The sequence below is a fragment of the Charadrius vociferus genome, unplaced genomic scaffold (assembly GCF_000708025.1).
Source record: "Charadrius vociferus isolate BGI_N301 unplaced genomic scaffold, ASM70802v2 scaffold147, whole genome shotgun sequence".
NCBI lineage: Eukaryota > Metazoa > Chordata > Aves > Charadriiformes > Charadriidae > Charadrius > Charadrius vociferus.
Genome location: NW_009649570.1, coordinates 2356800 through 2367966, shown reverse-complemented (window position 1 = coordinate 2367966; position 11167 = coordinate 2356800). Strand labels below are relative to the sequence as shown.

At 44.4% G+C, this 11167-nt stretch overlaps 1 protein-coding gene across 1 annotated transcript in view; it reads left to right on the top strand.

The window, feature by feature from the left end:
* TMEFF2 (transmembrane protein with EGF-like and two follistatin-like domains 2) overlaps positions 1 to 11167 on the top strand; it is a 146290-nt gene that overhangs the window by 11490 nt on the left and 123633 nt on the right. The window contains exons 4-6 of the mRNA XM_009890223.1: positions 1121 to 1230; positions 7314 to 7443; positions 10272 to 10298. Of these exons, the coding sequence (XP_009888525.1) occupies positions 1121 to 1230; positions 7314 to 7443; positions 10272 to 10298 (267 nt within the window). The remainder of the gene's footprint in view (positions 1 to 1120; positions 1231 to 7313; positions 7444 to 10271; positions 10299 to 11167) is intronic.

Genomic DNA, 11167 nt, shown 5'->3' with positions numbered 1-11167 from the left:
CGCCGGCCCCGCCGGAGCGCAACTCTGCACTTAAACGGGGCAACTCGGCGTGTGTCGGCGGGAGAGGGGAGCGGGGAGCCGCGCCGGGCGTGCGCATCCTGCGGGCGGCTGTTTCCCTGCGCACCGCATTGAGAGCAAATCGGGGTACGGACACCGCGACACCGGGTGACTGTCCCTTAAAGTCGGGCTGACCTTTGTAATGAGTTTTTTATGTAGGTCAGCAGCCGGCCCTTCTCCGATACATAAAGTCTTTCTGAAATTAGACTGTAATAGCCTTCTCTGGGAGAGTGTTATTTGGGGTAACGTGAGCATCACACATAATATGTTAGATCGGGGTGAATTTCCACTGTAAGATCTTAATTTTAAATATGCAGTGATATGCTTAAGAGCACTGGGATGTTTTGTGGTTTTTTTTTTTTAAAAAGAGATGGATTTGGATCTTAACAGGTTTGGAGTCTGATATAGCTGTTTTGTTTAATACCTTGCTGCACGCTGTTGGAGTGGGAAGTCAGCTAGCAAAATCTGAAATTCATGCTTGTATTCGTGAACTGAATCTTCAGTCAGATCTGTTGGTTCCTGGAGAAAATGAAGGCAAAGAGCTAGGTTCACTCAGCGGCTTGTGGGGGACCTGGTGCTTCTGTTAACTTAGAGGCGATCAATCTTCATTGGGATCAGACAGACCATCACAGAAAACACACAGCCTGTTTGTCTTTATTATTGGGGGCTTTGTTGCATCATGGGCTGGAGAAATTCCAATTTGGACTTTTGTCCAACAGATTTGTGTTCGGATGGGGATAAGTTGATGGTACTTCCAACCCAGAGCCATGAAATAGCATAATTACCAGGTGACTTTTGAGGAAACAGAGTCTGTGAAATAGGGGAAAAAAAAGTGTGTGAGGTTGTGGGGAATAACGACTAATAGGAAGACTGAGAGAGAAATGAGAAAAAGTGGAAGACTGAGGACAGGGAAGGACAAAAGAAAATCTGGACTGTATCATTTCATCAACAAGGTTATTGTGCTGCGTGCATTAAAATGCAATCATCCCGTATTGTTCCTCCTGCTAGACCAAAGCTGACATCTCCTTTTTTTTTTTTTTTTTTTTCCCTCTTTATATTTGAGGTTACGATGACAGAGAAAATGATCTCTTTCTCTGCGACACCAATACCTGTAAATTTGATGGGGAATGTTTAAGGATTGGAGACAGTGTGACTTGTGTCTGTCAGTTCAAGGTAAGAAGATTGATATTTCGTTCTCTAATTCGCTAATGAGAATACAAATCAAGGATCTTCCTTTATAACCTATCACTCGGCAATTTATTTCTCTACGTGCAGAGAAGTTACAGGGAAAACCTGGTAGCGTGTATAAAAGCTGGCAGGAGAACCAACTGGTGTCAAGAGGACATAAGTTTCTCTGGGAAAATGCAGATGCTGTGGCTTTAAATGTCCCTTCGGGTCTGCAGTTTCAGGTTGTGCATTTCTGATTTTGCGTCTCTGCCCTTTTAACAAGGATTTAGAGTCCTTTCTAAATTCATTTCTGATACAGATCATGGCTTATTGTATTCGGAGTTCTGATCTAGTTAAAGAAATGGATCTGTAATGTGCTTATGCGATATTTTCAGGAAGGGCTGCATAGTGACAATGCTTCTGCCTGTTTATCTGCCCAGCTGATCAGATTAAAGAGCAATCCCTCTGTTCCAAAATCATGAACTTCCTTTAGGTTTTATATAGTTTTAGGGGGGCTGTCACTCAGTAGTAGGGGGTTTTCCTTCTATTTCTTCTCTCTCCCTCTTGCAGCTACATCTAAACCTCAGGCATTCTTAAAGTCAGACGATTTCATTATGAAGGATTCCATTTAATATGTTTTAGCCAACTCGCAAAACAGCTGTGCTTTACATAATGACCTGAATAAAAACTGAACAAATTAAAGGAGTTTTAAGCATGTACCAGCACGTTTTCTATATACATTTATGCCCTTGTGGTTTCTTGCATTTTAATGTGGATCTGTGAAGTTGTGGAACTTGTAACGCGGATGTGAGTGTTTACAGTAGAGCAGGCCAAATAGTGCACAGTTCAAGATCGTGCACATCTGTAATGATTAATTTATTATTGAGCTTTGATAGACTATTCGCTTTGAAGCATGACAAGTATCGTTTATATTTGTAGAGCCAAATGTGTCTTTGGAGAAAAAACCCAAGTGATAAATTCCTTCATTTAAAACAAAGAAGGAATTTTCTGTAATAAGAACAAGACAGTTGTTTGCTGAAGTGCTTGTGTTTCCCATGTTGGGAGAGAATTCATATTGACCGTAGGGGTTTTTTATTCCATTTCTAGTTTGCATGCAATCAAAAGTCCATGCGAGAAGGCTGTTTTGTGCATTTGCCTTGGCTCAGCACATGCAGCGATTTAAGGGTTGGTCTGTTTTCTCTTTCTAAGAAAAACCTGTAACACAGTGAAACATCTGTGACTTGTCCCATTGCTTGGTGGCAAGCTAGGACAGATGTTGTGCCATGAGCAATGGGGACTTAGAGCAGCCACAGAGAGCGCTTGGGTCTTGTCTTTGGTCCCAGTTTAGTGTTGCCATTTGGCATAAAACAGTGGACTCGTAGCCTAGAAGGAGCAAACTCAGATGCTGCTATCTGCAGGGAAGAAGGCACTGGGAGCGCTGTTTTCCCAAGACGGGATGCTGGTCCCCAGTGATTCAGGGTAAATGAAGCTAAGTAAACCTCTCTGGGCTGTGTTGTCTCTGCTTTGAGAGGTGAACACTATCTATATGCTGAGTTGAGTGATTCTCTAGGGGGCAGTTGAGACAGATTTAAGGAAATCAGGTGATTGGTGTATGAATATGTAAATGAGATCAAAAGAAGGAGTTGGGCAGTTACGCACCTGATTACTACTGATTTCAACCCGTTTACTAGCAATCTTTAGTTTTGGTGGCCTCTGGATCAGGTCCTGTAAACACTCAGAGCTCTTTGTCTATGATTTAAGCCCTCAGTGGAGCCGCAGGGCTGACTGTGACCTTGGAGGGCAAATTACCTGTGGCTAATCCTGTGCTGGCGCTGCGCAGGGTGGTGCGGTGCCGGGGGCTTCTGTCGTCAAACGTGTCGGCTTTGATACAGGCAGAGCTGGGGGGATGTTAGCTTCTCTTGTAACGTCAGTGGACAATGCGACAAGCCAAAAAAGATGTGCCACCAGAGTAGGAAATTGATTTCTAGTGTGGCATCTGAGACTGGCCAAGTAAGACAGAGCCGGCCAGGTAATTTATGCCGTGAGTAAGGGGGTCCTCCATCAGAATTCAGGTTCCCTGTTTCAGTGACAGCTCTCTGGGGTGATAGTGAGCAAATCAATAGCAGACTCCTCATCACTATAATTACTTTTTATGTTTTCTCCAGAATTTGCCAGGGGCTTTAACTGCAGCTTGAGAGAATAGACAAGGACGGAAAGCTAATTTTGCTGCCATGCTGTTGAAAAGTCCTGAGCTGGGCAGCCTGTGTATTGAGGGGCTGAGGGAGGCAGAAGTGGGAAGGAGGGCTGCTGCAATTTGGGGTTTTTTTTTCAAACCAGAATCACAGATGCATCGTGTCTGTCCAAGTGGAGTTAAAATTAATTTATTGTTATTTGAAAGGGTGGATGTGATCAGGCTGCTCTGGAACACCTGAGGTAGGCTTCCATCCCTGGAGAGCTGGCAGGCGTGTGCTAAGAAAGGGATTCATATTGGTTGGCTCTCGTTGTACTCTACTGCAAAACAATAGCCCATTCACTGACTCCTCACAAAGAGACATGTATTGCATTGGAAAACACCATGTCCCACTCCGATCAGTAAATACAGACCCGTAAGGGCAAGCCCAGACCTTGGTGCCGGCAGGGAGGGAAGGCACTGGGTCAGTGCTGGCTCCAGCAGTGGGGCTGAGCATAGAGGAAGCCACCACCCCTTCCCTCCCTACACAAAGCAAACTCAATGGGTTCACCAGAAGGTGCAGAGCTGTGCCAGGAGTCGTGTGGTTGGAGACATGGCTTGCTGGGGTCCGGCCATAGGTCCGGCAGCCAGGGGTCTCTTCCCTCTTAGATTTCATGAACATATCCAAAAATATACCAGAGTGTTTCTGTCACTGTAGCGTGTCTTTTCTCTTTAGTCATCAAGACTGTGGACATTCACTGTTTTTTATGTGAGGAAGGAGTCCTGTTTTCATATGTGTTGAATCCATGCTCGAGTGTTTGTGGAGCTGGAACATCACCTGGCCAACTTGCAACTTTAGATTGTATTTCTGGAATATATTTTCATGCTACTTTGGTTCAAGGTGTAGGTGGCGTTTTGGGAGTAGTTAATCCATGAGAGGAGGAGGAGGTCAAACTTCTGACAGCGTTAGCAGGATGAGAGGTTACACAAGTTATCATTTTATTTAGCAAATACACCTTATTCTTTCAGTGCCTAGCGCTGACCCCAGCACTTGCAAAGCTGGTTTGTCTCTGGCTGTGATAGTGGGCACTCAGTGCTGCTAGGGCTGAGGAACGCAGCCTTTGACTGATACTGGTTGAATTGGATACGTCCATTTCCCTTCTCCACAGCCATATTTTACAAACCTGCGTGTGTAAGAAGTGGACAGAACGGACTATGCTGCTGGGTTTAGTGGGAGTTTTGACATGGATTTCCCCAAGTGCTTGTTCAGGCCTTATTTTAGGGAGGGAGAGTCATTCTCGCATCTAGGGCTGGGTCTATTGACCCCTAAACCAATGCCAGAAATGTGCCAGTAGACTGAGGAAACTGACCATCAAGGTCTAATACCCTCCAGTACTAGTAGGAAGTATGTTAAGACAGTGAGGATCTGTGAGTACTGGATTCAGCGTGGTCAAGTGCAAGAGTCTAGCTCTAGCAGGTTACGAGGAACCTGGTAACTAAAGTCACAACCTTCTCATCAGTCATCTTGTTTTCTTTCCTGGGTGACTTCCACTATGGTTTCCTGGTGGCTTTTGGAGCCACCCCAGCTCAAAGGAAGCTCTTCATCTGGAAGCTCTCACTTCTTTTGTTCCCTGTGGCTCAGCGGCAGCGACTAGGTTCCTCCTGCCTTTTCCATCCAAATACCGTCTGTCTGAAGGCAGTGGTGGGAAGAATGGGCAGCAGATGAAGAAGTGCATCTGGGTCCAGCACAGTTTGAGAAAGAAAAGACTGCGTCACCGGCGCTCATCATGGAGTACCCTCCACCCCCCTTGACTGAAGCCATGCTCGAGCATGGCAGGAGCCAGAGGAGAGATGGGCAGACTTCTTCCACGAGAGTTAATCCTTCCTGGAGCCCCGGTGTCTTTCAAATGCATTTTAAAATTGCCAGGCTTTGGGAGAAACTTCAGCCTAGCTCATAGCAGCTCCGTCACTTGTTTCTGTGGATCAGGAGTTCACTCTTGATGTTGTGTGCTGTTAATGCCGGGCCAACTGGCCTTCCACGTTCCCAAAGATTGCCTCTTGCTCTGGGCGAAACCAGCGGAGAGTTTGCCACTGTGTTTCTTGGGAACAGTATCCAACATTGTTTCTACATGTAATGGAGCCTGTTGAGATACTTTGGGCCAAATTCTGCACAGATTGCTCTGGCAGAAAGTCCAGTGGGTGACAAGCAGATAGCATGTCGAAAGCAAGCGTGATTTGATCCTTCATGCTTTAGAAAATTTGCATGATTGTGTTCATTGTCCTGGTTAAGTATTCCAGAACAGCCTCCAGCAATTGCTGTTGAGCTTCTGGATGAAGTTGGCATTTTCTGCTCGAAACACTGCTCAGATTTGGAACATAATGGTGAAAATAGCATAGAAACACTATTTAATCAATCTTTGCATGGAGGAGCCCTTCGTTAGGAGCAGAAGGAGAGGATTTCTACTGTTGTGGCTGCTGGTATTTTTTCTTGTTCCAAGGGAAGAGAGTGCTGGGGGTGGGCAGCAGCTCGGGAAGATTTAAGAAAATACAATGCATAAGGAAAATGTCATTTGATTTGGCCCAATCAAAATGTCACTCTGACCAACTATGAATAATTTCTTGGCAGCTGCTGTGTAGGGAGGCCTGCAATTAATGCAATCTATGCAATTGTTTGTGTTAATCACTTCTGTAGTCATTTACTTTGAAGCGTATTTGGTGTTTATATCCCTAGAATTTCAGTTCTGCATTTTACGTTGTGCCTGACGAACACACCTCAGACACTTTGTGGCATAATACAGCTAAATAGGAAGTATGATTTCTTTTTAATTTTTACTTGGATTTAAGCAGAGGTGAGCATTCGTAAATAATAATTGTGATCATTCCATTTGTTATAATTAAACAATGAGGCATACCAGGAGTACAGTAATCATGAGATAATCATATCCCTGATATAATTACCACGTACAGGGTACATCCAAGTATTTCTAAGCCTCGGAGCGTGATTATCTTATGATAACTGCACCCGGTAGGTTGCCCAATTTTCAATATAAAATGGAATAATTTTTATTAAAACGAACAAGAGAGGGCAAAGCCGTCTTTCAGCAGTGAAGGGAACAAAGCAGGTAGTTTGCAGAGCTGAGCAGGAGTTTGAGCCGCTGGTGGGGTGCGTGGTGTGAGTGACTCCTGCGCTCTTGAGTGCAGTGGCTGAGCGGGTGGCGCTGCTCCTGCTCCTGCTTGCTGAGGGGAGAGCTTGGACCTTTGCAGAGCATCCCGGCCGCGGCTCTCCGGGAACAGAAATGTCTCTGCAGAAAGAGGGATGAGTTTTGATCGTAGGTCTATCAGAAATAATTTCCCTTGGTCTGACCAGTTCTAATTGCGGCTAAGTACTTAAATAGTTATACACACACACACACACACACACACACGCTTCTGTGTGTGCAAGGGACTTTCTCTGTAGCAGTAAGGGTGTGTATGTGCAGGAGGAGGGGAGAAGTGAGCCTGTTCGTTACAATTTGTCTGTGGCCGTCCAATGGAAACACACGAGCCGCTATTGCAGATGCGAGGAGATGTTTGCCTTGACCGTATTCCTTCCTGGGGAATGCCCCCCCCTCCTCATTCTTGCAGGGAGAGGCGCCTCTGGGGGCAGCTATTGAACACTTTCCCCATTCAGATAATCTTTTCCCTAACCCGCTCACATCTGGTTTATGCTCTTCTGCCTTTTGCCTTTTTAAAAATGTCCCCTCCCTCTCCCCTGGTAGCTGGACATGTGAAGAGGAGGGGCAGCGTCTCCCTCTCTGGTGTTTCCCCAGGGTTTTAATACTGGAAGGGGGGGGACGGGGGACGGGACACACACCCAGATGGATGCTGTGCCACTCCACTTGTGTGACTAACGCCGCTGCTCTCTGTCCATTGCCATCAGTGTAACAATGACTACGTGCCCGTGTGCGGCTCCAACGGCGACACCTACCAGAACGAATGCTACTTGAAACAGGCTGCCTGCAAGCAACAGAGCGAAATACTTCTGGTGTCCGAAGGATCATGTGCAACTGGTATGTATAACACACTCCAGGCTGCCTGCAGACCTTGCCATGCCCCTGAATAAAATAACCCGCGGATGCCAAAAGCCATTTGAATCCCTGCTTTGAATTCCTTATGGGTCAATTCTTTGCAGTCTGAGGCATTCCCTTTTAAGTAAATAACTTAGTATAGGCTCACAGTCTATGATACAGTATACCCTTGACGCTGTTTTGAAGAGTGCAACACAGAAGTTGATTTTCTTTTTTTTAATACATATCTTGTGCTCCTGATCATCCTGTGTGATGCGTACGCTTCTGAGCTGTTACGACAAGTAACTGGAAGCAGATTAAAGGAGCAGATGTCTGATAAATGGGCATCTGGATTACCACAAACCTCTCCATAATCTGGAGAGCTAGAACTGGAGCATTATTGCCTGCAATCCAGTTTCTTAGGTTTTTTCTTATGCACGTAGGGCCAGATTCCTAGCTGGTATGATTCAACAGACCACTGGTTGTAATGAGCCCTGCGGATTTATACCAGCTGCAGATTTGGCCCAAAACACACGTAACGAACAAATCTGTGCAACAGGTTGGGTTTTTTTCTGGACTTGTTGGAAGAATTCATTAAAGACCATATGTGAAAACTGACTGGCATTTGGGACGTCTTTGCTTAACTCTGAGCATCGTGTGCTGTTTGTATCTCTGCTTTTGTGAAACAGCCAGAAAGGTGAATGAGCAAAATCAGTCAGGAAAACCGAGTTGCTTACGTGCAGAAGTTCTTGATGTTTTTCTTTTGTGCTCGGTATCTGTTAGAGGTGGGCAGTGAAGTTAACTTGAAAAGAGCAGGAGGAGTTAGTCTTTGTTCTTGAGAGAGTTCTTTAAACTTAAAGCAGAATCTTTTCTTTGCTGAGGATGGAGAAGTCAATAAAAAGTGCATTAGAGAAACTTTTTGTAGTGCCGTAATTTTGTGTTTCGTACACCTGAGAGAAAATAAACTTCTTTCCCTGGAAATGTTGTTCTTCTCTGAAGCTGTTCCCTGACAATTTTCAAGAGGAAAAAAAACATACACTGCAATTTTTTTGTCTATAAATTGGTATTAAACAGAGCTCAGGCTGACAAAGTCTATTGCGGCGTAGGATTTGTTCAACTTAATAAATTCTCTCAGCACAACAACTGGTCTTTTTTGGTTCAAACTTTTTGATTAAAGGGATAACTTTAGTGCATTGCTACATCTTTTCCTGAACTTGCTTGCCTACTGGCAATGGCTATGTTGGAAGCATTCTCTCTGAAACACATTGTGGATTTCGGAAATGGAGAAGAAGAAAAAAAACCAAAAGGGCTTTCCTGACTTCTCGATCATTTGGCCTCTGATTCCTTCTCCCAAGGAGAAGGCTCAGTGGAGAAGGGAGCAGCCGTGTACCTCAGCTTCTCCCTGCGGGATGGGGCGGAGAGAGGGTGCACAGGACCATCAGAGACCTGGGTTGCTGGGAGTATTCTGGCAGTGGGCATCCCTCCTGGCTGTGACCAGCACAGGTCTGGGCATTGAAGGGTAGGGGCAGGAGGAAAGACATGAGATGAGGTCCTTTTCTTCCAAACAGCCAGAGAATGTGGTAGTTCACTGCAGGAGGCAGGTGATAGCAGGGATTCATTTCTTTTTGCTGGGGAGACTGAAGAAGCAGTGCTTCTGAGTGCCATGAGGGCATTGTAATGAAGACGCCTTCCTTTTCTCAGTAGCTCATTTGGGAAAGACCATTGCGACAGAAGATGGGATGAGGAAAATGCAGGAGATGGTTTTTGGGGAACACGCTATTGTTTTCTGTTTTCTTTTCCAGCCCTCTTTTGCATCTGTCCCATGCAGTCTTGCCGTGTAAATCTACTGTTTCAAGCCATTTTGGTGACAGGTTTATTTAAATAAAGGTTTTCCTTTTTTTTTAACTTTGAGCAGTGATGGCATGTACAAGCCAGTTCAGATCTCCCAGAGCCTGCTGTCACTAAACTAGATCTAACAGTTTATAGAGTAATTGAATCCCAAAGCAGCCTTTCCAAACTCCTCCTACTAATCTTGATGCTTTGATAAATGGATAACCCCTCCAGTAAGGGGGAGGATGGGATGACAAACTCTCTCCCTCCTTTCCCTGCAAAACAAACTCCTCTTATGGATTATTTTTGGTAACCCAAAATGTGTGTGCATTTCTGCACTTTGCCTTGCTTAGAAAGTTTCGTAATGAAGCTCTGGGCTTGGCAATGTTGTGATGTTTCACTTTCTAAATTTGTGATTCTTGTCATTCCACCCAACAAAACATTGAGCAGAAGAAAAATAGTGGACTCAATTTTGAAACTCAGCAACAACCTTGAGAAAAATAGCATTTAAATTGTTTATCTAAAGTATTTTGAATAATAATAATTTCAATGGTTTATTCCAACTAGTTATGATCTGATGAGATATCACTGTTTTGTAAAGATAATGACATGAATTTCCAATTGGTCTGGCCTCAAACAAATGGATTAAAAAAAATTATCATTGCTGGGGAGGGCTTAGTAATGGTGGCCAAGTGAAGTAATTTTGCACAACTGTTAGGAACAAAGCTTTAGCAGTCTCAGTACAACAAAACGAGGCAGAGGCTTATGAAGATGTTGAAGCACTCCAGGGCTGACGTTATTTTAGTCTGATACAGAGACTTTAAAGAACAAGAGTTGAGACTAAGATGGCTTGAGTGAACTATGTTCAGATTAGATCTCTCTAATTTACCCAGGGATGACATCAAACATAAGGTACACTGTAATACACTTAACTGAACAGTCTTGCTTTGCATGCTTACAGGACATGTGTGAATATAAATTTCTTTCTGTTCTTTTCTCAGATGCCGGCTCAGGATCTGGGGATGGAGGTAAGAGCCATCTTTTAATATCTCTGTGCTTATGTGTACACCCATTGTCTTTCACAATTTCAGATTGTAAGTGGATATGCTTTTCGGTTCGGTTGTTGCACTACATATTGTCTTTTGTTTAGCTTCTTCTCTGAAAAAAGTGACGTTTTGCATTGTAGTCAAGCTGGAACCTAATAACGACATGCTGTTTTCTAGGGAAATTCAGAAAGCTGTGTTACTTCTAATATAACTTGGAATTATTCATAGGTTGTGCTAGGAGCTCTATCTCCATCTACTGTTACAGTTGCACTCATTTGTTTTATGTTTAGAGTAATACTACTTTTGTTTTTAAAATATGAGCCAAACCCTTGGCTCCTCCTCGCTGGAGGATTCAAGCCAAATATTTTGTGGTAAGAGAGAGCATTCTTTCAAAGATATGAAGAAATGTCACAGGGAAAGAACAGTGTGTTTTGATAAGAACAGCGGCAGCAGAAACGAACATGGAAATAGTCCAAATCCTTTGTGGCATACGGGGGATACTGTAAAACACAGGCAAACTTGCATTTAAGTTGTTTGGGTTTGTTTTTTTTTTTATTTATTTCTTAGGTGCAGGCATTTATGGGTTTGCTCGTTTAACACAGGTCCTGGGGTTTATGACTGATCCTTCTTGGAAGTATTAAGTGATGGGTCTGGGTAGTGCCCTGCCATGGGGCAGGGAACATGACTTTTGGGAGCTACTTGCGTGGCGGGGTGGGTGGGTCAGGCTTCTCTGGGGGTTGGAAGGGCCAGGGCTAGTTTGGGTGGCTCTGGAAGGTTGTCCTTAAGAGTTACCCTCATTTCTGCCCAAGCCCCCTGAGTAAGCTCTTGGAGCCTCGTGGCAGGGGAAGGGC